The sequence below is a fragment of the Trichosurus vulpecula genome, chromosome 3 (assembly GCF_011100635.1).
Source record: "Trichosurus vulpecula isolate mTriVul1 chromosome 3, mTriVul1.pri, whole genome shotgun sequence".
Classification (NCBI taxonomy): Eukaryota; Metazoa; Chordata; class Mammalia; order Diprotodontia; family Phalangeridae; genus Trichosurus; species Trichosurus vulpecula.
In genome coordinates, this window is record NC_050575.1 from 363,157,931 (window position 1) to 363,184,726 (window position 26,796).

General features: G+C 37.7%; 2 protein-coding genes and 1 pseudogene across 2 annotated transcripts; 1 reads left to right on the forward strand and 2 right to left on the reverse strand.

Annotated features, from left to right (window-relative positions):
- LOC118841651 overlaps positions 1–26,796 on the forward strand; it is a 1,013,973-nt pseudogene that overhangs the window by 140,904 nt on the left and 846,273 nt on the right.
- LOC118841663 (olfactory receptor 1G1-like) lies at positions 8,285–9,202 on the reverse strand. The gene has a single exon (XM_036749241.1). It carries the CDS (start codon positions 9,200–9,202, stop codon positions 8,285–8,287), a length of 918 nt encoding a protein of 305 aa, XP_036605136.1.
- LOC118841661 (olfactory receptor 1361-like) lies at positions 19,519–20,460 on the reverse strand. Its single transcript, XM_036749239.1, has one exon. The coding sequence runs from the start codon at positions 20,458–20,460 to the stop codon at positions 19,519–19,521; it is 942 nt and encodes a 313-aa protein (XP_036605134.1).

Here is a 26,796-nt window from a genome sequence, read left to right on the forward strand (position 1 = left end):
CTTTATTGCACAAAAAAGGATGGGGGATAACCCAACATGCTACACTAATAGACTGAATTTAATAAAAAGTAATTTTATAGGGACAACCATAATCCCTTGGGTGGCTTTACAAAATTGACTTTGCAAATATGAGATGAGGGAGGCGTGGTTAGAGGACATTTTAGGTAGGAAATATGTAGGTAGAAAATATGTAGGTAGATGGGAGTATAGCGTATTTCAATTTCAATAAGCATCAATGTAATGCTACTGAACTATATAATCAATTATGAGCTCAATGATTTTAGGAAAACCATGGAAAGCCTTGCACAAAATAATGAAGAGCAAAATGAGCAGAAGCAGAGAATATTGTGTGTAGTAACAACAATATTATTGTAAGAATGACTTCGAATGAATACGTTTTTTTTTTTAGTATTATATATACCCAAATTAAGTATAAAAGACATACAGGGTGTCAGACACTATCTACATCCAGAGAAAGAATGGATAAATAGAAGTATATATAGAATAATGTTACAAACATACATACATAGATATATGTATATACCTATTTATGTCTAATGGTGGACATCTCTAGGGTGGGGTGGGATGAGGGAAGAAATTTTTTTTTAAAAAGTTACATAATAACTTTGTTGTATATTTGAGAGAAATAGCAAGTTATACATGGTAGATTTGTGGTTTTATGTTGTTTCAACAATTCAGCTAGCCCCTAGGTCAAAGTGAGTTAATCTCTTTGTAGTCATGGGCAGGATCTGCATTTTAAATGGAAAGTATGGCATTTTGGGGTACTGGGCGTTTGAATGTTTCCCAGTTTTTGGATTGCTCTTTGTACTTAGGGTGGCTATGGTTCTGTGGATCCCCAGGAGCAACAAAAGCCTGAAGGAAAACACACCGGTGGAAGTGGGAGATAATCTGGGAGATAATCCCTCCATCTCTCTCCTCATAGTACTAGCACTCTGGAAGAGACAGGCTGGAGCAAAGGCTGTGGGAGAAAAAGCCCAGGTACGGGGGAGGGTTGGATGGTCAGAGCAAGGGCTTGAGCTGATAAGCCTGGCTCCGGAGGACTGTGCTGAAAGGGTGAATGTTTTGAGACTATATTGTATGAGGAGTTTTGGAACAGGAGCAGAGAACTGCCTTCATACAGACTTGGGAGAAAAATTAGAAAATGGCCTTTGTGCAGATTTGGCAGGAGCAGCTGGTGAAGAGAAAGAGGAAGCAGACAGTGGCTGCCGACATATTGACCTAGACAGAGCAGAAGACTGCCTGCATGAGAATTTTGGAAAGGTGTGAGTGGTGAGCTGCCTTCCAGATGACTCTGGTGAGGTGAACACAAAGCTAGGGAACCACCTACATCGGGATTCCTGTAGAAGCCAGGCGGGGCCAGCCAGAATTGAATGACCAGGAACTCAGGAGCTTGGAGTTCAGCCCTGGGGCAAGATGGAAACTTTGCAGCAAGGTGCTGAGTGTCCCTTTTTTGTCCCTTCCGTTGGGACTGCTTGGGACCCAGGAGGGAGGGGTGGATTTGTTTATGGTGGGGTGGGGGAAGTGTCTTCGACCCCCAGGGACCCTACCCTATTGCCTTTGTTGCCCAGCTGCCTCTCAGGACTTGGAAGTGGGGGAACAGCATGGAGAAGACAGACCCCCAACAGAACTTTATTTGGACATTTTGTTTGTTTGTTTGCTTTGGGACTTTACTAACAAAGGCATGCCCTCGCCTGAGGGTACTGGGAGGAAGCCCACAATGGCAGTGTGTGTAAAAGGACACATGCTCAAGAAATACTTTGCTTGAACACTCTGATTGATTGAAGAGATTAACTTGCTTTGACCTAGGGGTGGATCATGTTTGTATTGTAAACAAGTATTTGGGAATGACACTGAATGATATGTTTTGTTTTGTTGTAAATGATATGTTTTAGTTTCTTGCTTGATTGGATCACAATGTATAATGCTTCTATTTGTTCCAGGATCCATGGCCATTTAATTTAGATTTTTGTTAGGCCTGGAAAGGGTGGAGTGTATTGGGAATCAAGATGGGCTCTTAGCACTTATTCAACCAAGTGCCCTTGAAGAGTTTGGTCTTTGTTTCCTTGATTAAATTAGGAGTCCTTGAGGACCTCCTTGCCTCAAGGGAAAGCCTACTTTACATGGGTTTGAGTGACGTGTTTGTGACATCAGAGGCTTTTAGACCACGTGGGTTTAGGTCGCATTTTTGTGACAATTTTAGGTCACGTGGGTGAGTCGCATGTGTGACTCACCTTTGACCCTCAACAAGATATATCAACAGAGAAGTTGGCTTTCTCTTTTGGAGCTCTGAGCCACAGCAGGAGTGGTGTGTGACTCTAGGCACGCCTTTGTTATGAGCTGCCTGGCTTTGATGTTGATGCTTCTGGGGTAACTGCAGATTGTGATTCTGTCAGACAGAAATCTGTCTGTTGATTCATGTTTATTTGCTCTGTTTGTATTTGCTCTGAAGCTCTGGGTACTGGCTTTTCCCCCTGAGCTGAGTGAATGATATTTGTATGTTGGATTAAAGTAATATTGTTAACCCCTTAACATTGCTTTCCTTAGTAAAACAGATCAAAAGAACCTGGGCTTGCAGCATTCTTGTTGTTTGGCTTGTATTGGTTTTTCACCCCACGGCAGCTGCTAGCCAAATTGTTGCAACATATGTGCAATCATCTTTTTTATTATATAATGTTATGGAAATGCCTGTTTTATTCTATAAATCAAAAATAAAAAAATAAGCATCAATGCCATGTCATGGAAGTAAAAAAAAAACTGAATGAAATTTTAGTCTACATTAACAGAAACATGATAATACTTTAATTTGCCCCAGACAGACTGTATGTGAAGTTTTTTATTCAGTTCTGGACACTGCATTTTAGTGCAATCCATGTGGAAAAACTTTCATGATACAAAGTGTCTAGGTACACTTTTGGAGAAAGGTGAAATGTAAAATGCCTGGCCTTCAGGCATCTTGGGCTATGGTAGTCACTGTTACATACATAATCATTTATATATATATATATATATATATATATATATATATATATATATGTATACACACACACATATACATATGTATACACATATATATGTATTTCATATGCATTAGATATATTATGCCTCTACAGGTAGAAAGTATGTGTAGATATTTTATATAGATATTCTATTTTATGCAAGGTTTTTCTGACTACATTTATGAAATAATAACATATATGTGCGTGTATGCATATATACTATATATATGTGTGTATACACACACACATACACATATATATATATATACATATATAAGATATAGGATATAGTACATAGTCCCCTCATACCTATCAAGCCTTCTTACTCCTTATTCCCTATTACATCTCTTTGATTCAGTTACACTGGCCCTCTGTTCATTCTGTGAACAAAGCACTCCTTCTCTTGGCTCTGGGCATCTTTTCTGGTTGTCCTCCATGTCTTGGGTGCCCTTCCTCTTCCACTCCACCTACTGACCTCTCTAGTTTCTTTCAAGTCCCATTTAACATCAATTCTTTTACTGGAAGCCTGCCCCTCTTAATTTTAGTACCTTCTTTCTGTCAATTATTTCCCATTTAGTCTGCATATAGCTTACTTTGTATATATTTGTTCACATGTGGTCTCCCTTGTTAGACTGTAGCTCCTAGAGGGCAAGGATTGTTTTTTGGCTCTTTTTGGATTCCTAGCAATTAGCATAATGTCTGGCACATGGTAGGTCCTTAATAAATATTGATTGATAGTATACAGTTCATTGGTTCAATAATTAGAGAATCTATTTAAATCTTTTTTTTAGTAATTTCTAGTATTATATCTCTTTACACCAGGAGTTATCAGTTTTACTTTCCTTATGCTTTGTATTTGGCTAGTTTAATTGAAAAAAAAAAAACTTTGTTAACAAAACAATCAAGAAAGCATGGGGATTTTGAAGGTTCTTTCTGGGGCTAAGTATAGTAGAGTCATAGTTTATCCTTACATTACTTAGCAAAGGTAGGGAAAAAAGAAAAGAAACTGCTCAACCAAAGACAAAATACACACACACACACACACACACACACACACACAGATGTGTGCATACATGTGTGTATATGTGTATGCATATATGTACGCATATGTATATATGCTTATACATGATTTGTAAAATTTATATGTGTGAGTATATCTATATATCAGTATCTATGCGGATGTGTATGAACATTATTGTGTTTCAACAATCCTGCTAGCAGCTTCTGTGGGGGTGTAAGATCCACCCACAGCCAGCACCCAGAAAGCTGCCAACAGCACAGGTTCTTTTGATCTGCTTAACTAAGGAAAGCAAGGTTAAGGGGTTGGCAAGCTTACTTTAATTCAGCACACATATATCATTCACTTAGTTCAGGGGAAAAAGCCAGCACACTGAACTTCAGAGCAAAATACAAACAAATTACAAACATCAACAGACAGACCCAATACAGATTCATAGTTACCAACATCTAGGTTCAGCCTGGGAGCTCGGAACAGAGTCATGCGCGCCACCACTGCTGCACTAAAGAGCTCCAAGGAACAGACAGCCAACCCCTGGTTTTTATATCTTTTTCAGCGTCAGGGGTGAGTCACACATGCGACTCATCCGCATGACCTAGAATCGTCACAAAGAAGCGGACTTAAACCCACGTGGTCTAAAAACCTCTGCTCTCCCAGCCATGTAAACTAGGCCCTCCCTGTAGTTAGCCCCACCTTGGGACCCACCTTAGTTGCCAATCCACACCCACTAAGGTTATACACCTAATAGGGGTTTGGGCCTGGGGCTTAGCACCTAGTAAAGCTCAATGAATTACTCAGAGGGAACAAAAGCCAAACTATTCAAGGGCACTTGTTGAACTAAGTGCTAAGGAGCCCATTTTTGCTTACCAACACATATTGGTTAAAAGAATAATGCAAAAAGATATTTTAATAAGCATTTTGGTTCCCTGTTTGGATTGTTACTGATAAGTGGCCTTCGATTTTCAATTGAAGCAACCTCATCACTGGTGATTGTTTACAGGGCAAAAGATTATTTCCTTAGATTGCAGGACAGGAAGGTTATTGTTAACCACTATTTCAGGTGGTTATTTTAAGCAACCGAAAATTTAACACGAAAGAGAAAATAGAAAGCCATAGCATGTGCTTTTCACTGTTTCTTTGAAGAAAATGGATTCAATATTAGAGGTCAGGTGGCCTGGAATGCTAGCATAGGGTGTTATTTTGAGCCATAATTTAATAACTTTCATCTGGAAAAAAAGAGTCTAGCTGGGAATGCTTTTTAAATCTCATTATTTTACACTCTCTCTTTGTGTTCTCGAATACAGGTCTCAATCTCTTTCTATGGTTGAGAATATGAAACTACATAGACGAATAAATAAAAGCTTATTTAAATCTTCATATATTGAAGAATATTACATTGATGAATTATATAAGCAATCAAGTAACAGAGGTTAAAAATAGGTCAATCAGTAGAGATTACTACACTAGGAAGGACATTGAGAAACTAGATTAGGTCCAGAAAAAGCTGAGATTATGAGTGGGCTGAAAACCATATCACTTGCAGATAGAAGAGAAGGTTTACGGAGGACAGGAGAGCTATCTTTAAATATTTGAAAGATAATTATATTGAAGATAGGGAGATTAGACTTAATTGCAAAAGACAGACCTAGCAAAATGTATAGAAGTTGCAGAAAGCCAGATTTAGACTGCATACAAGAAAAGTTTTTGTTTAGTCAGTTGCGTCTGATTCTTCATGGGGTTTTCTTGGCAAAGATACTGGAGTGTTTGCCATTTCCTTATCTAGCTCATTTTACAAATAAGGAACTGATGCAAAAAGGGTTAGTAAACCAAAGTGTCTGAGATTGGATTTGAACTCAGGAAGACAAGTTTTCCTAATGTTGGGGCTTGCACTCTGCTCACTACACCACCTAACTGCCCATAAAGAAAATGCTTCTCACAATTAGAGCTGACTAAAAGTGGAATGGGCTGCCTTTGAATGTAATAGTCTTCTCATCTTGAAGGTCTTTCTGAGACTGAATCACTCAATCAATAAACATTTTTTAAGCACCTTAAGCCAGGCTCTGTGCTAAGCACTGGGGATAGAAAAAGAGGCTAAAGACAATCCCTGCCCTCAAGGAGCTTACAGTCTTTAATATGCAAGCAATCATATATAAAATTAGTTAAATATAGGAAATAATTGAAAGAAGGAAGGTATGGAATTCAGAGAGGTTGAAGAAGACTTCTTGCAGAAAGTGGGATTTTAGTTAGGTCTTAAAGAAGCCAGGGAGCCAGTCAGAGTTGAGAAGGAGAGCATTCTATGTACAGTGGCCTGCCAGAGAAAATGCCCAGAGCTGAGATATGAAGTGTGTCATTGACTACTCATTCACTATCACCTTTGGATATTGGTTTTTCCCATTGATCTATGTGTTAGATGATTTATGAGGTGGCTTCAAAATATAATATTGCATATTTTTTGGAGCTCTAGAAATCATGAAGGAGTTGACATACCACCTATGGGAGTACTCAGTTTATTATCATCACAAGATTACTGTGTGCGAACAAAACGTGTTCATAGGAAACAATGACTTCTATATCCTCAAAGTGAACATTTGCAAATGGCAGTTACCATTTGCTAGAAAGCTCACAAGATTACTCTGTGTACTTGTTAGGTGGGCTCAAATACTAAAATCAAAGGATTTCAGAGTAACTCAATAAACATTTATTAAGCACCGTTATGTTCCAGGCACTGTACTAAGTGTTGGGGGTGCAAACAAAGGTGAAGACAATCCCTATTCTTGAGGAGCTCACAACATAATGTGCCAGACACCATCAAATAAATATGCACAAACAAGCCTTCTACAGGATAAATTGGAAATAATCAACAAAGGAAAATGAATAGAATTAAGAGGGATTGGGAAAACTGCCTGTAGAGGTCCAATGATATGGTGTAATATGGAAACTCCTTCTGGTGTTAACAAGACCCCCACCCCTGACATTTCTAACATAGGGCCAATTCCTTGGGTTCTATTTTATTTTCTCCCTTAAGTCCTAGGATTTGACTTGGCTACTTCAGTTGACTCATTCTTAAATGGAATTGAATTGAAATCATTACACAATCTTTCATTTGGTTCACTTTTCACTCAAGCCTCTAAAAGAATGGAATTGACATTTACAACATTTAACGTTGTTTCTGAAAAAGACATCTAGTCCTTTTCTGATGTTTTATGGGTTTTGTTGTTGTTGTTTGGCCCCTAAGTCCAGAGAAAAAGCCAAAAGCTTAAAATAGTGGACAGGAAAAGTGATGCTGCTGGTAGTGGGGAGGTAAGAAGTTACATTGTGTTAACAGGCTATACTCATGGGCAATATTTTTTTTGGACTGTGACAGTAGCTCCAACTTATTATTCTTAGCTCCTCTATTTTTTTTTGCCAACTCTCATTATGTTGAGGTGGTAGTGTTCCAGTCCTTCCTTAATCTCAAAAATAGACTTATTACCATCAGATCATCAGATCTCCCATCAAGGTAATTATTTGCATGCAGAGATAACCTGCAGAGGGTTAGCACAATCTCAACATCTACTCTCCTTTATTCTGCAAAGTTACCTCTAGTTAGTGATATAACTAAACATAGCTTATTTAGTGCAACTCCTTCATTATACAGAACAGGAAATTGAGGTTCAGAGACTTGTTCATAGCTAAGTTAGCCATGGAACCATGACAAGAACTAGGTCTTCAGACTCTCAGAGAGATCTCTCTATCATAGCAGGTGATGCTGAGTAAGGGGTTAGCTAAAGGTATCAAGCTGTGGCATAGATTTGAATATGTCTAAAGCGGTAAGTAAATAAAAATAAATAAGAGGGAAATGGGTGGCCAGATGTCATTCCATAATCAGATGATCAGAATTCTCTAATCTGATGACCAGACTATGTGGAGAAGGGGAAGCAAAGTGGAATTTATCTGTATCTTTATATTCTCTGTTTCTCTATAACTAAACTTCTATGTCTGATTCTTTAATTTTAAAATTATATTGTTTTGAATCTTCAACACTAGAATTACATTATTGTACTATTAGTGGTTTGTCCTGATTCAAACTTGTCAACACAGATAGACAAAGCCTGAGAATGAGACTGAGATCTGAATGAATCAAAGCATTTCCTCTGTGGGAAAATTCTTTGAAGTTGGCACCCTTCTGCTACTCAGTTTGGGGAACAGAGGGGAAGACAAACATAATTTTAGCATTTATTTTAGATATCTTAGCCCTCAAGAAGGGGACTTAAAAGAGCCTCCTCAAGGCTTCTTTCATATCCCTGTTCCTCAGGGTGTAGATAAAGGGGTTCAGCATTGGGGTCACCACTGTGTACATCACAGATGCAATTATGTCACTGTGGGCTGAGTGGTTGGATGAAGGGCTAAAATAGACTCCAAAGACAGTCCCAAAGAAGAGAGATACTACAGAAAGGTGGGAACTGCAGGTGGAAAATGCTTTCTGCTTCCCTTCAGCAGATGGGATCCTTAGTATGGCAAAGAGTATATACACATAAGAGATAATGATGCAGAAAAATGGAGTCAGGCCAGCAAGAACACCAATGGTGAGAATCATTAGCTCATTTATGAAGACATCTGAACAGGATAGCTTCAGCAGGGGGTTAAGGTCACAGAAGAAGTGGGGAATTTCATTTTTGGCACAGAAGACTAGTTGATTCATCAACAGTGTATGTAAGAGAGAATGAAGAACGTTAATAACCCATGTAATTGAAATCAACAGGAAACAAAGTTGGGGACTCATCACTGTTGCATAATGGAGTGGGTGACAGATGGCCATGTAGCGGTCATATGCCATTGTGGCCAGTAGAAACTCATCTACAGTCCCAAACATGATAAAAAAATATAACTGTGTCAGGCAGTCAGAATAAGAGATGGAGTTATTCTGAGTATGAATATTCACCAACATCTTGGGGACTGTGGTAGAGATGAAGTTGATATCAGCAAAAGATAAGTTGGCTAGAAAGAAGTACATAGGGGTATGGAGGTGAGTGTTGGAAGCAACAGCCACGATGATGAGTAGGTTTCCAATCACAGTAACCAGATACATGAATAGAAACAGCCAGAAGAAGAGTTGTTGATTCTTCGACCCCTCAAACAGTCCCAGGAGGAGGAACTCAGAGATAGTGGTCTGGTTTTTCCAACCCATGAGTCTATTAAAAGAAAGTTAGACTTATTAAACAATATGATTAATTAAATAAATAGTTCCTCAATGAAACCATGGGACATGTGATAAGGTGAAGGAGTCATAAAAATACCAGTGATCATGGTACTATTTTGATCTACTCTCCATTAAAGAGGCAACTAGGTGGTAGAGTGCATACAGTGCAGGACCTGGAATCAGGAAGACCTGAATTCAGATCTGATCTTAGATATTTATTAGCTGTGCGATCCAGGGAAAATCACTTAGTTTTTTTCAGCTTCAGTTTCCTCATCTGTAAAATAGGGATAATACCAGAGCTTACCTCCCAGAATGGTGAGGATAAAGTGAGATAGTTGTAAGGTGCCTTGCAAAACTTAAAGTGATATATAAATACTATAATTATTATTATTATTTAAAAAAATTTACCCTGTGGAGAATTTCTCACTTAATTCAGAAGTGACCTTGAGTAAGTTATTTTTCAGCTCTGGGTCTCAGTTTTTTCCATTTGTAAAATGAAAGGATTAGATTAGGTCATGTTTAAAGACCCTTTCAATTCTGACAATTTCTGGTTCTAAAATCTTATGATTCTATAAGCATCTAGTATATTGTTTCATAATGCTATAATTATCCAACAGATTGTGATGACCAGATCCAGCCATATGAGCACATAAAAGACATAGATATAGTGTGGATTAAACCAGCCTAGTTTCAAGTCCTGTCTCAGATATTCAGCACTGGTGATATAGCACTGGTGAAAGACACTCAAGTTCTCATTTAACACCTACCCTAGCCCAAAACTTTCTAAGACGATCAATTTGAAGAATGGCATCAGTGGAGGGAGTTGCCTCCCTAAGATGTCCATATATCAATTAACTTACAGGTCTGAAGAGGGGTGGGGAGGGAGAGAAGAGAGAGAGAGAGAGAGAGAGAGAGAGAGAGAGAGAGAGAGAGAGAGAGAGAGAGAGAGAGAGAGAGAGAGAAAGTGATGATGCAGCCCAAACTGGACTTCCTCCTGCTTGTCACTCATGATACCATTTCCTGTCTCTATACCTTTGCACTGGCTCTCTTACATATCTAAAGTGCACTCCCCTTCCTTTCTGTCTTTTAGAATACCCCTATTTCTTACAAAACTCAGCTCAATCACCAACTTTTATGTGAACTTTTTTTTGCTGCTAGTGCCCTCCTCCCATTACCATATTTTGGGGATCTTTAAAGGGCAAGCTTTTTTACGCAGGACCTATTTCACTATTGTCTTGTACATACTAAGTGCCTGATGAACATTTGTTGACTGATTGACAGCTACTTAGGGTACCCCAATTAAAGAACTTTTCCCATTACTCTTGTCTATGCTTTACTCCCAGATAAAAGTTCCAGCCAACCTAGTCCCAGTTGCTTTTTGCCCTCAGAAGGCCATTACCTGTCTCCATTCATTCACAAAAGACCTTTTCTTTATGCCTAAAATTTATTTCCAGTGCAGTTCCATCCCTTAGAGAGGGAGAGACAAAGAGAGAAAGAAAAAAGAAAGGATGGAGGGATGGAGAGTGAGACAGAGAGAAAAGGAAAAGGAGAGGAAGGAAGGGAGGGAAGAAGGAAGGAGAAAGGGAGAATGAGAAAGACAGAAAGTGAGAGAGGAGGAACATAGAAAGGAAGTGAGGGAAGGAAGAGGGAAAGAGGGAGGGAGGAAGAGAGAGCAAGAGCAAGAGTGAGGGAGACAGAGAGCAAGAGAGACAGACAGAAGCAGAGGCAGAGATAAAGAAGAAGAGAGGGGAGGGAGAAAAGGAAAAAGGAGAGAGGGAGATAGGGAGAGAGGAGAGAGACAGAGAAAGTAAGAGAGAGACAGAGAAAGTAGGAAAAAGAGAAGGAAGGGAGGGAGAGAAGTGGGAGACAGACAGAGAAATAGAGAAAAAAGTGGGATAACTTTAGGTGATTTTAGAATAATTAAAACCTCCTATCACCAAGGTCCTGTACTATTACTATATGCAAAGTTTGTGATCTGTTTCATAAGCCTCTTTTTTATTTCTTGCTTTTATTCAGGTGGCCTGTGATTCATTCTCATGAAAATAATGCTTCTGTGTCTTTTTCCACTGATTTTCACCCCAATTCTTATCACTCTGCTTCCTATCTTAGCTTCCTGGATGTTCTGACATTAATATTTCTCCTTATCACACAGTTATATTTCAATGCCCCTTTTGTTTATTCTATTCCCTTTAAATAAGGCACAACATTCTATAACCATATCCTATTTGCATCCCACAAAGGCTTAGTAATTTCTCTGAAACTTGTTTCCTTTCCTTCAAGTTTAGAAATGGATTGTATACCAACAAGCATGTTAGAAGTGTTGAAAATATCATGTTAAATTTGAAATATACTTAGAAACCAAATTGCGTGCAGTGGAAATTTATGGTTTCATATGTAGTCTTCTTTTTCTATTCACTTTATAGGGAAACATTCATGTTGTTGATATTTGTCAAGCTCATAATGACATAAAGGAAAACTTTAAAAGAAATTTTTGTAGTTTTTCATGAGTATTTAATCCTAACAATTGATTAACCTGCCTAGGAAGTCTTCTGGTGACATATGGATTGTTACAAATGAGGTAACATGTGTTATGTTATGTATGTTTCTTTGCAAACCTGAAAGTCCTATATTAACACTAGTTGCTCCTCCTCCTCCTCCCCCTCCTCCTCCTACTCCTCTTCCTCCTAGTATTAGTACTTTCAGTGTTGAGAAGTTAAAGGTAAGGGTGTGCAAAACTGATGCCCTTCCTGAGACTAGAGTTTCATTTGAACCCCAAAACACAGTTTGAAAATACACAAGTACAGTTAAGGATAAAAGATGGGGTGGGTAGGAACTAAAAGGTGAAGGGTAAAAAGGAATGAGATGAGGGTGGCCAGGACCTTTGTATTTCCTTTCTTGAATAATTTTTCCCCTCTTTGTACAACCATTAGCTTCTTGACAGTAAATTGGAATTCCTACACAGATTGTAGAGTTTCTCACTTGACGATTTGAAAAACAAGTGAGACTTTATTTGAAGTCAAATTATTTCAGTAACAATGGTGTGTGGGAAACTGATACAATACTAGTGGAACTGTGAACTGAGCCAACCATTTTGGAGCGCAATCTGGAATTATGCTCAAACAGGTATAAAAGTGTATATGCCCTTTGATCCAGAAATACCACTATTAGTTCTGTTTCCCAAGGTGATCAGGGAAAAAGGAAAGAAACGTATATGTTCTAAAATATTTATAGCAGCTCTCTTTGTGGTGGCAAAGAACTGGAAACTGAGGGGATACCCATCAATTGGGGAATGACTAAACAAGTTGTGGTATGTGATTGTGATGTAGGAAATGATGAGTAAGTTGACTTTAGAAAAAATATGGAAGGAATTGCAAGAAATAATGAATAATGAAAGCAGAACCAAAAGAATGTAATATATAATAATAGTATTATTGTTTGAAGAATAACTGTGAATGATTAAGTTATTTTGAGTATTATTCAAATTATTACTCAGTATATAGTCAAATAATTTAGAAAGGACCGATGAAGGAAGATACTATTTATTCCCAGAGAAAGAACTGATAAATAGAAGTATGCACAGCAGGACATTACACATATTTCTATGTCTCTATGTCTCTATCTATCTGTGTCAAATAGTGGTGTTCTATAGTTCAGGGTGAGGAGAGAGAGAGTGAAACTGTTTTGAACTTGCAATTTAACAGTAAATAAATAAAACTAAATAATAAAGAATAGTGGTGTGTTTCTATGTATGAAGAGAGAACATGGATGGAATTGGCTATTCCAAGCCCTCCAAATCTTACCCAGCTGATGTCTGTTGATTTCAGATGTTGCCACCCCAAACCCTGACTCTGCTGCCTCCACCTTTTTCCTGTAATCAAAAGACATGAATATTGAAGGTGGTCAGAAGTACTGAGTCTTTTTGCTACTAGCACCAAAATGATTTACAAATTTCCTTCTTATCTTGTACTGAATCAATGATAATTATTGTCCTCATAGTCATCCCCACTATCCTATTTGTACCTCACAATGTCAGAAGAAACATTTAAGCACAGAGACACTGAGAAGCAGAAGCTAGAAGTTCTAGATCAAGCTGAAAGAATATCAATGCCTTTATGGCAGTTCCCTCCCAGATATATGCATTCACACTGAGTACTTTTAATGTCAGCTACTCAGTGCCCTTTCCTACTGTTTTATGATATTCCCTTCCTATGGTTTATGTTTACTGACATTAAAAAAATTTTAAGAAATATGACCCTAGTATTTCATCAGCAAGCTCAGTGTTTATTCAATTTGTCTCTTTGTAAAAATAGAGACAATTCTATGTAGAGTCAATCCCCAAGAGAACTGAACTTGCATGTTCTCCCCTGTTGGAAACTTGGCAAGCAGAAGCAGAAAGAGAGAAGGGAAAAATTTACCACAACCCCTCAGTAGCCCCATTAAAATCCCAGAGTCTTAAATATCAGTTTGAGAGCTCAATTCCTCAATGGGTTGAATCATTCAGTAGAATAATTAGCTTACTCTTTAAAGGAATGATGAAAGTTGTCTTTAGAGCTGTCTTTGATGAGAAGAGCCAAGTCTGTCAAAGTTAGACCTTACAGATACCATGTGTCTGTAGTTCTGTATAATGATCTCCTGGTTCTGCTCCCCTCACTCAGCATCAGTGCATATAAGTCGTTCCAGGTTATAATGAGGTCCGTCTGGTCCTCATTTCCTATAGCACAATAGTATTCCATTACATTCATATACCAAAAAACTCATGATGGAAAAAGCTATGTACATCCAGAGAAAGAATTATGGAGTCTGAGTGCAGATTGAAGCAAACTCTTTGCTCTCTTTTTTCCTTCTTTTTTGGTTTCATTTCTTCTTTTTCATTATTCATTCCATTGGTTATAATTCCTTAAAACTAGATTATTATGTAAATAAGTTCAATGCGAATGTATGTGTAGATACTATTTCAGATTACATCCCATCTTCGGGGGGAGGGGGAGGAGAGGGAGGGAAGGAAAATTTGGAACTCAAAAACTTGTGGAACTGAGTGTTGTAAAGTAAATATATATATATTTATAAAAAATAAAAGCAATAAAATATAAGTAGAAAAAAAGTTGTCTTTGTCACCATGGACAGGGCCTGGTGATTCAAACTCAGTCATAAAAGGAGTTGTGGTACTATGCTTCTTTCCTCTCTACCCTGCATCTGCCAGACAGGAATAAAGGCAAGGACAAAACTGCTTTACTTTTATTATCTAGGGTTGGGGGACAGCTATATCACCTGCCAGGCTTCAAGTCTTGTAAAAATTTGTCAGAGTCCAGTATTACATAACACGTAGTTCATTAGTCTAGTTCTATGATGTTTCCCCTCCATTTTCTTTCCCATGGCAATTGAAAGAGTGCTAGATTTGCTTCTAAATCTTGTTAGAAGACAGGATTTGAAATATTCTGCTACATACTACCCATGTGAGCTTGGACAAACCATTTAACTATTATGGACTGCAGTCTTCCTATTTGTAAATTTAAAGGGCATGATTAGATGACTTCCAATGTCCTTCTAAAACCTATGAGCTTACTTCTACCCAGGAACTCTTCCTTCTGAGCCCTAAGTGAATGTAGAATAAAGTGTTATGAAACAATTCTTTATAGATAGAGTGACACAAGTGGTTTAACCTGGCGTGTTTGGTTTGAATGACTCTGATCTGAGCTCCTTGTCAAAATAATTTCTAGTCGTTCTCTTATCATGTCGAATTAGTGACCCCAGTGGTAGTGAAAATAAAATGAAAATTATTATGGTGATGATTAGATGAAACTGATGGTAAACATCTAGTTAAGGATGGAGGTCTAGGTCACCTATCTCTTCATTTCTCACCAGATTGCAATCTGTACTCCTCAAACATGCTTTAGAAAACTTTTTATAAATTAAAAAAATTCTTTTTCTGTTACATTTAAGTTCTAAGATGTTTCTCTCCCTCCCGGCCCTTCACTATAGAAGGCCAACATTTGACATAGATATATGTATGAAAGTATACAATACATAGCCTAATATGTCAATACTTTCTCTCGGGGTGGATAGTATCTTTCTTCATAGGTTGTTTCTAGTTGATGTGAATATTCATATAACTCACAATAGCTTAGTCATCCACATTTGCTTTTCAAACAATATTGCTGTTACTGTATACAATGTTCTCTTGGTTCTGTTCATTTCGCTCCATTATTTCATGCAAGTATTTTCATGTTTTCCTAAAATCAACCTGCTCATCATTTCTTAGAGCACACTAGTATTCCATCACAATCACATACCACAACTTCTTTAGCCATTCCCCAATTGATGGGTATCCTCTTAATTTCCAGTTCTTTGCCACCGCAAAGAGAGCTGCTATAAATATTTTAGCACTGATATGTTCTTTTCCTTTTTCCCTGGTCACCTTGGGAACAAACCTATTAGTGGTTTTTCTTGATCAAACAGTATATTCATAGTTTCATAATTCTTTGGACATAATTCCATATTCCTTTTCAAAATGGTTGGATCAATTCATAGTTCCACAAATAGTATATTAATGTCCCAATTATTCTACATCCCCTCCAACATTTGTCAGTTTCTCCTTCTATCATTTTAGCCAATCTGATAGGTGTGAGATAGTATCTCAAAGTTATTTTAATTTGCATATCTCTAATCAGTAAGGATTTAGAACACTTTTCATATGGAATATGTATGTGGATGTATACATATGTGTATATATACATATATCCACATAAATATATATCTGTAAATAAACTTTGATTTCTTCATTGAAAAACTGCCTGTTCATATCCTTCAACCATTTATCAATTGGAGAATGACTCATCTTTTAAATTTGACAAAATTCTCTGTACATTTCAAATATGAAGCCTTTATTCAAGAAAGTGTCTAGAAAATTTCCCTCCAGTTATCTGCTTCTTTCTAATTTTGGCTGCATTGTTTCTATTTGTACAAGATCATTTGAATTTTATGTAGTCAAAATTATACATCTTGTCTATTCATAAATTCTCCTGTCCTTAAATCTGATAAGTAATATGCTCTATGTTCTTCTAATTTACTAATGGTATCTACGTTTGTGTTTTGATCATGAATCCATTTTGACTTTATCTTGATGAATGGTGCAAGATATTGGTTAATACCTACTTTCTGCAAGAATGCTTTCCAGTTTTCTTGCCTATTTTTTTTTACCAAACAATAAATTCTTATTCTGGAAGCTTAAATTGTTACATTAATCAAACACAAAGTTATTATAATTGTTACTGTGTATTATATATCTCCTCTATTCTGCTGATCCACCATTCTATTTCTTAGGTAGTACCAAATAATTTTGATAATTACTGCCTTATGATACAGTTTAAGATCTGCCACTGCTAGACTCCCTTCCTTTACTTTAAAAAATTCCCTTGATATTCTTGACCTTTTGTTCTTCCAAATGAATTTTGTCATTTTTTTCTAGGTCAATAAAATAAAAAGAATTTTGTTTGGTAATTTAATTGGGATGGCACTAAATAAGTAGATTAATTTAGGTAGAATTGTCATTTCTATTATATTGGCTCAGTCCACCCATGAATAATGAATGTTTCTTCAATTATTTAAATGTGACTTTATTTGTATAAGAAGTGTTTTGTAATAATCTTCATATAGTTCCTGAATTTGTCTTGGCAGGTATTTTACATTGTCTACAGTTATTTTAAAAGAACTATCTCTTCTTGCAGAACTTTGAAAGGCGATGTATAGAAATAGTGGTGATTTATGTGGGCTTATTTAATATCCTGCTCTTTTGCTAACATTATTAATTGTTCCAATTGGCTTTTTATTTAAATCTCAGGGGGACTGAATGGGTAGGTATAGTGGGGAATAAAGTTAGAATATTGGGGTTGGGGGGAAGCTCTACTAGGACTCTATCAGCCACACTTACCCAGTATTCTATCTACTATGCTGCCTAGCTGCCTGGATGAGGGACATTTCACACATATACAGATAGGGGGATTATTTCAAAATGGGACTCAATATTTATAGTATGGAATGACTCCCCAAGATCTAATGCTCAATTTTATCTCAAATCCCAGACCTCATAGAGAAATGTCTGGTGTTCCTGACTGTGTCTCTGAAGTATCTCCACTGAGGCATTGGGGCTAATGTATGTTGTGCTTTCTGTGAACAGGCTTCTGGAGTGATTTCAACTCAAAGTACCACATCCTTGACCAAAATTAAAAAGCTAGTTGTTTTTTATTTTCCAAACATGTCAAAAAGCTTTATGACCATCTGTGTTCTTCCTAAGCATTATTTAAGCAGTATAGAGAACTGATCACAGTATGAACTGAATTTCACCAAGGAAAAAAGCCTAGAGTTCTAAACAGTTTATATTAAAGTTAAATCACTATCATTGTGCTACCTATTCTGAACTATAATTTCAAAGCTATTTTTCCCCCTGAGTACCATGTGAGCACAAATACGAGCATAGACTTGATGAAATATAGAAAGATACAAAGATGTAGCATTATATGTGTTCTTTTTTAACCATACAAAATTGATCACTTTTCTGGTTTTATTTCCATTTCTCAAGTTTCAAAAGATAAACCATCAAGATAGATTGGTATTTGAATGGTTACTACATAATTTACACAAAATTTGCTTCTCCCTTCTGTGCATTTAAGTGTTCTGTCTTCTTAATATTTTATTCTTCCAAAAATTGAATTTAGGTTAAAACTAGCCACCCAAATAGATCTTAACAACACCTATAGTGGTAGAAGCATTCAGGTGTGGTGCTACACATTACCCCTTAGCAACCCAGGTGTCAATGTGCTTAAGATCTCTCAATATTAAAGGTTGTGTTAAATACTTGCCAAAGAAACCTCCCACTTATGAACCATGGGCTTCCCATCTCCTCACCTCTGAGCAGCAACTACTCCTTTTTACCCCTAGTTTCTAGGCTATGGTTTTACTCACACAAGGGGTGGCTCCCAATGGTACCCACATCAGCACCCTCATTCAATATTTAAAAATATTTTAGTGATATTCTTTTTTAACATCACTGTAACTTCTCAGTTACTACCCCTACCAATAAGACCCTCCTTTTTAATTACAGAAACTTAAATACACATAAGAAAAGAAAAAGAAACATATTGTAAACTTAAATATTGAATCTTAAATACAAAATAAGAAGAGGAAAAAATCATGTCATGTGCACAGCAGAACATAAGAGAGGATTAAAAATATGTAGCAATAAATTTCCATTTCAAGAAAGCCTATATAATAAACACTATGCATTGTGTTGAGAGCTGTCCATTTTGCTCTTCCTTGTTAATTTTCTTTTGTTCTATACTGTGCACTTTCTACTTTGTTCCTTTTTCCCTTCCCCATCCCAGAAGGCTACAATTAAGCATAGATATATTTATATATAGATTATAGGTATATAGATACACTTACACACACACATACATACATACATAAATATGCACACACATACACACACATTCAGATATATACTTTCCCTAACAAATTCCATTTCTGATTTTTGTTTGAGTATATCTTCTATTTTCTATGCCTCCTAACTCCTCTCCTTTATGTTTACCTGATACTTTGCCCTCCTATTACTTAACCTACCTCTCTACAAGGATCCCTCCCTTGTCTTCCCATTCCCACTAATCTGAATACCATTCCATGCCCCCTTACTCTATTCCCTCACCTTCCCCTGTAGAAATCCCTTCCTTATGCTCTCCCCCTCCCTATACCCTTAGTGTTTTATTTCTTTCTGAATTTAGAAGACTTTTATACTCTTTTAGATATATATGTGTTGTTCCCCTTTGAATCCATTCCCAATGAAAGTAGGTTTCCAGAACTAACAGCCCTCCTCCCCCATCTAATTCCTCTCTGTTAGTTCTTCCTCTTGCACCTGATTTGTATAAAATAATTATTCTTTTTAGCTGTTCCTAAATGGTTTTACTTTTTAAAGTAATATCATGCTCTGGTCTACCCCAATATTTCTTATGAACTACCCAATTATTAATAACAATCTTAGAATATGTTTCACAATGTACATACATAGAAAGTAAACAGTCTGTGGACCCTCCCTTTTTTGGAAATAAATATATTTAAGCAAAACAAATGAACATGCTAGTCATGTAAATAAATGAAGACTTCTTTGCTGTGCTGCGAGGTTGGAGATATGCTTCGCCCTTAGTCACTACACAGAGCAGAGTTCTAAAGTTTTTCAACAATTTTTTCTTGATTTTATTGTGATCATTATATAAATTGTTCTGTTTACTTTACTTTGCAGGTTTTGGTAGCAAGGATCACCTGAATGAGAAAGTTCTCTTGCTGAGAAGAAGTCTCAGGGCATTCTGCATGTCCTGGTTCTTCAGACTATATATGAAGGGGTTGAGCATGGGGGTCACTATGGTATAGAAGATGGCGGCTAACATGTCTAAATTGTCAAGATGGGTGGAGGAGGGGAGAAAATACACCCCCATAATGGTCCCATAGAAGATGGACACGCTACAGAGGTGGGAACCACAGGTGGAAAAGGCTTTATACTTGCCTCCAGTGGATGGGATCCTCATAATGTCCAAAATAATGTGAATGTAGGACACTATGATTAGAACAAATGGGGCACCAACCAAAAATCCTCCCACAATTACAATCTCCATGTCATTAATGTAGGTATCAGAGCAGGAGACCTTGAGCAGGGCTGAAAGGTCACAGAAGAAGTGGGGGATTGTGTTCTCTGCACAAAAAGACAACTGGTCTACTAGGAGGGTATGTAACAATGAACAGCCATTAGTGATGATCCAGGACCCAGAAACAAGTAGGATGCAGACTCTGGGGCTCATTACCATTGAGTAATGGAGTGGGTGGCAGATGGCTATGTATCGGTCATATGCCATCACACCTAAGAGGAAGTCATCCAGTCCAACAAACAAGGTGAAAAAGTATATTTGAGTCAGGCACTGCATGTAGGAAATGGTGTGATCCTGGGTGTAAATGTTCACTAACATCTTGGGGACTGTAGTAGAGATAAAACAGATGTCAGTGAAAGAGAGGTTGATGAGGAAAAAGTACATGGGGCTATGGAGGTGAACATTGGAACATATGGCTAGGATGATAAATAGATTTCCAGATACTGTGATCAAGTACATCCCCAGGAACAGTGGAAAGAGGAGTTGTTGGTGCTCTGGCCACTTGGAGAGCCCCATTAGGAGGAACTCTGATATGCTGGTCAGGTTCCCTCTGTTCATCCTTTTAATAAAAATCATAGAAGAATAGAATGTTAGAGTAATGAGGAGCCTTGTATAACATCAAATCCAATCACTTCTTTTTTACAGATGAGGAAACTGTGGATCATAACAGGCAAGCGATTTGCTCAAAGTTAACATAGCTAATGGTAGAGAAAAGCCCAGAAATTAACTCTTCAGAATCGCAGTCCAGATCTCTTTTAACTATATTTCTCTTTGTGGCAATATTAAAAGTTAAATAAGAACTTGAATCCATCAATGATCTATAAATGGAACTAGGTTTGGAGTCAGGAAAATTCATCTTTATGAGTTCAAATCTGGCCCCAGACACTTACTAGCTATGTGACCCTGGGTAAGTCACTTAATACTGTTTGCCTCAGTTCCTCACCTGCAAAATGAGCTGGAGAAGGATATGGAAAACCACTCTAGTCTTTTTGCCATGAAAACCCCAAATGCCTGAGCAACATCATACATGTAGTTATGCCTTGAATGTCTTTATTTTTGCTGATCTGCTCAGCCTACAAGACACTTTCATTTCATGTTTTGCCTCTTTTGTTCACTCCATTTGCTCCAAGCTACCCTTCCTGACTTACCTCCTATAACTCCCCTTCACAAAATCTTAGCTCCAGTGAATGCTCATTCATTGAATACTTACTATAATTTTTAGCCCCTGAACTTTAAAAAAATATTTATACTCCTTTCCTAGTAATCTTTCTCAATATAACTGGCTTCCTTAGTAATATTGTATATTTTGCTTGAAAAATATTATCTGAAAATAGCTTCCGCAGGCTGCTAAATGGATCCATGACACACAAAAGTTTGAGCTCCTGGATTCAATTATTTCTAAGGTCTAATTCCTATGAATCCATGATGGCTAGCTAGGAGTAAAGGTGGGTAACTTTAACTCTCATTTATCTCTTCACACACCCTCTACTTCAAACAGATGCATCACTAGCTGTCCATTGAATACCATCTAATCTTTCTGATACTTGGCCCATGTTTTCACCTCTGCCTCGAGTGTAGAAGATTTCTCCTACCTCCTGTCCTTCTGCATTTCTATCTGTTGAAATCCAAGCCAACCTTTGGGGCCTGGCTGAAACACCAACTCTTTCAGAAAGTCTGCTTTAATTCTTTTCTACTAGGGATTCTTTACCAGGGTTCCATGAACTTAAAAAAATTGATAGTTATATTTCAATATAACTGGCTTCCTTTGTAATCCTCTCTATTTTGTTTTGTGTGTTAAAAGAGAAGGAGTCCATAGGCTTCAGCAGATTGCCAATGGGGTCTCCATGACACAATAAAGTTTAAGAACCCCTGCCTTACACAAAACACTATCTCTCCCTCCTTAGCATTTATCACATTCTGTGTTATATTATTGTTGCAGGTGTCCATATTTTATTGGCTGTAGGGGCTGTTAACTTCTTTGAGAGCAAGGAACAATTAAGGAACAAGGGATATACCTTGTAGGGTCTAGAATGAAGCACTAACTGGATGCTTAATAAATGTTTTTGAATGCAAGGAAAGGGTAAACTGACAACACATGTGGTGACAATTTGATTCAATAATATAATTGACTTGTCCAGACATTCTTTACCAAATGCCTAATATGGCCATTTTATTGAGCTTGTCATCTGAGTCAACATTACTATTATTCAGACAATGGGCCTCTATTTAATATGTAGGTTTTTTTAAATCCTTGCCACATCCCAGGGAGTTTGGGATGTGATCAGCTGAGAGATGCTTGCCCACAGTAATCTCAAATTGGGATGAAAGAGAAGGAAAGACTTGGACATTTCTATGTCTGTGTCCTTTTAGGTCTGTGCCTGTCTCTGTGTGTACCTGTTGCTGTCTTTTTGCGTTTCTGCATCCTCAAATGTGTCTGTGTCCTTGTGTGTGCCTTGAGTTACCTCAGAATATCTGAGTGTGTCTCTATCTGCATCTGAGGGAGATTTTCCTATCCCTACTCCCTAGTGTCTTACCTTGTCAGTATGTTCAGATCTCACAAATTTACCAAACTCCCTGGTTCTGTTGCCTCCTTTTCTCTCTTCCACAGTAGATAATTCACAGTGAAGAGATGATTGAGAATCCAGGGACCTTCTCCACCAGAAGTGATGAGAATAGATAGGGGTTGGCTATGGGAGTCCTGGATAGGATGTGAGTCATAGATCTTGAGTTCTTCATGGAGCAGAGGAGATGGAGTCATTAATTTGTGGCCATAGGCAGGGTTGGATTGACCACTTCTTCTGCAAATACATCTCTCTTTTGGATAGGGGAACTGGCTGGAGAAGGAAGTAATACCTTTTAATTACCAGTCAGACTCAGAGATAGAAGGCACCTAGGAGGAGTCATGAATGAAGTACAAGGATATCTTATAGGGAGTCTAGTATCAGAAGGGTTCAGGGGAGCCAGTTGTTTTTAAACTATATGTCCCTCTAGGAAGCATCTCTTCCCCTTCTCCTTTCTACCCGTTAGATATTGCTGCTTTCCTTTTTCCATCTAGATAGATTTTAGGTAAAGACAGACTCGAGCTTTGTCCTAGAGAAGTCTAAGATTTCCTCATTCTGTACTCATCTCATGGGAAGTTTCTTGGCTGCTTCCATGATCTGTGTCCCCTGTGTTTCCATCTCTTTGACACAACCAAGAGAATATGAATTCCTGTGCAGGCAGGCCCTGGGGAACATATACAATCTAAGGCCATTTGTTCCAGATTAGGAGAAAGAAGAAGTGTTCATGGAGGGAAAGTAAGTCAACTATCATTCATCTTGGGGAAATAAATCTATATGTCTTGGCTAGGGAACCCAGGCATCTTGGTTATACAGAAAAGTAAAGCTTTTGCACTATTTTTACATTTCTTTGATACATTTATCCTCTCCTCCTCCTCCTCCTCTTCCTGGTCCTCCTCCTTATCCTTCTTCTTCACAAAAGTAATAATTTAAAAAATCCAGACATGACTTTATTGGTGTAGGGAAATTCTGATGAGGTAGAGATATAAAATGATATGGTACAGCAAATGGTGTTGTAGAAAAACAACAAAAATGATAGTTTTAAAAATCCCAAACCTGTGATTTCATTCGTGTTAAGAAATTCCGGGAGGACCTAGCTGTTGCAGTGGATAGTGTAGTGGCTCTGGAGTCAGGAGGACCTGAGTTCAAATCTAACCTCAGATGCTTATTAGCTGTGTAACCCCAGGCAGGTCATTTAACCCTGAGTGCCTCAAAAACATTCTGGTGCTTACTAAAGCAAATGGCCAGGTGTTTTGCAACCAGTAGTCTTAGAGAGTTGTTGGAAACATGAAAAGTTAAGTAAATTTCCTGGGATTACACAGCCAGGTGAGATTTTAGCTGAGACTTGATCAGAAGGGAGAGCATTGCATGCGTGGGGGACAGCCAGTGAAAATGCGTGAAGTTGAAAGGTGGGGTGTCCTGTATGAAGAACAGCAAGGAAGCCAGTGTCATTGGATCAAATAGAACATGGTGAGGTGCAATGTATAAGAAGACTGGAAAGGTGGTAGGGGAGGTGTGAAGGGCTTTGAGAACCCAAAAGAGGAGCCACTAGAGTTTATTGATTAAGAGAGGTGATATGGTTAGATTTCTGATTTAGGAAGATAATTTTGACTGCTGAGTGTAGGATGGAGTAGAGGGGAGAGAGACTTGTGGCAGGCAGAGCAATTAGAAGACTATTGGAACAACCCAGAGTTTAGGTGATGAAGGTCTGTACCAAGGTGGTGACAGTGTCAGAGAATAGGAGTGGGTATTATAGAGAGAGATGTTATGAAGGTAAAATCAACATGCCTTATCATTAAACTGCCTATACCCTTTGACCCAGCAACACCACTACTAGGTCTGTTTCCAAAGATGATAGGAAAAAAGGAAAAGAATCTATGTGTTCTAAAATATTATAGCAGCTTTCTTTGTGGTTGCAAAGAACTGTAAATTGTGGGGATGCCCATCAACTGGGGAATGGCTGAACAAGTTGTGGCATATGATTGTGATGGAAATGCTGAACTCATTGACCTTAGAAAAACATGGATAGAATTACACAAAATAATGAAAAGCAAAATAAGCAGAACCAAAACAATGCTGTATAAGGTGACAGCAATATTTTTTTAAGAACAACTTTGAGTGACTAAGTCAGTTTGACTATTATAAATATATAAATAAGCTACAAAGAACCTATGACGAAAGATGCTATCTGCTTCCAGGAAAGAACTGATAAATAGAAGAATATAATATATATATATACACACATATTTGTGTCTAATAGTAGCCATCTCTAAGGTTGGGGGGAAGGAAGAAAAAAACAAAGTTATATGATAACTTTATTATATATTTTAAAGGAACAGCAAGTTGTACATAATAGATTTGCAGGTTCATGTGCAAATCATCTTTTAAAAAATTCCAATATGTTATGAAAATGCTTGTTTTTTCCCTAAGTTCAGAACAAAATAAATACAATTTTTAAAAATGAGCCAAGGAGAAAAAAGAAGCATATCGAATAAGGAGAGGGGGAAGAGAGAGGGATGAGTCAAGGATGATACCTAGGTTTCGAGCCTCAGCGATTGGGACGATGGTAGTGCTCTGAACAGCAATAGGGGAATTAGGAAGAGGGGAGGGCTTAAGGGGGCAGGTAATGAGTTCAATTTTTGACATGTTGAGTTTAAGATATTTTTGGAACATCCAGTTTGAGACTCCCTAACTTGCACTGGAACTGGAACATTGGAACCCCAGAGGGATGGAAACTATTGTTTTCAGGGTCCCAATGTTAAGCTTGTATATGGTTACCCTCCACAGACCAGTTAATGAGCTCCCACCAGTGCATTTTCCTTTAAAATTATCCAGTAGACCCAATTCTTTAGCAAAGATATTTATTCAAACAACACAGCAAGAATACTCGTAACTAAACTTTTGCATCAAATCCACAGATATATTCTCTCACAAATATTCCCAGAGACTGGGGAAAATAGCAGATCTAAATTCAAAGTATAATTGTATTAAAGCATACATGCAGGGAATACATATGGCTGAGGCAACTTGCAACTCAGGAACTTCAGGGCCTCTATATTCTTTCTTTCTTCAGAAGATCCTCACAAAGGTTGTTGCAGTCTGAGGTACCACCTCATACCTATCAGATGGGCTAATATGACAAAAAGGGAAACTGATAAATGTTGGAAAAGCTGTGGGAAAGTTGGAACATTTGTGCATTGTTGGTGGAATTGTGAACTGATCCAACCATTTTGGAGAGCAATTTGGAACTATGCCCAAAGGGCTATGAAACTGTGCATACTCTCTGATCCAGTAATACCACTACTTGGTCTGTATCTTAAAGAGATCATTAAAAGGGAAAAGAACCTATATATACAAAAATATTTATAGCATCTTCTTTTGTGGTGGCAAAGAATTAGACATTGAGAGGATGTCTATCAATTGGGGAATGCCTGAACAGTTTGTGGTATATGAATGTAATGGAATACTACTGTGCTATAAGAAATGATGAGCAGAAGGATTTCAAAAAAACCTGGAAAGACTTCTATCAATTTATGGTCAGTGAAGTGAGCAGAACCAGGAGAACATTGTAAACAGTAGCAATAGCATTGTGAAATGATCAACTTTGACAGACTTAGCTCTTCTCAACAATAACAATGATGTAAGACAATTCCAAAAGATTCATGATGGAAAATGCTATCCACATCCAGAAGAAGAACTATGGAGTCTGAATGCAGATCAAAGCATGCTATTTTCTATTTTTTTCTTCCTTGTAGTTTTCCCTTTTATTTTCTGACTCTTCTTTCACAACATGACTAATGTGGAAATATGTTTAATATGATTGTACATGTATAGCTTATATTACATTGCTTGCCATCTTGGGGAGGGGCAAAGGGAAGGAGAAAAAATTTTGGGACTTAAAATCTTATAAAAGTGAATGTTGAAAACTATCTTCAAATATAAATAGAAAAAATAAAATACTATTGAGTGGGAAGAAACAAAACTCCCAAAGTTTGTTGTGTGATATGGAGTTTGATGATTGTCTGGTTCTACTGATCTGCTTGACTGGATCCTCACAGGGTATCCTTTCCTGATGGGTGTCTCAGCTGAGCTTTCTCTTCTTAGAAGTCATCTAGTCTCAGCTGAATGGGTCAGTCTGCTGCTGGGCTGGTTCAAGGAAGTCATTTAGCTCTTACATTGACTCCTGACAGGCTTGGTTGCTTCTGGACTGGGCTAAGTAGACCACTCTGACATTAGGGAGCTGCTGCCAAGCAGGGTTGGGCAAGCCACTGTCCTATAGGCAGCAGCTACTGGAATGGGCCAGACAGGTTGCTCTGTCACTAGGCTCTTCTCAGGG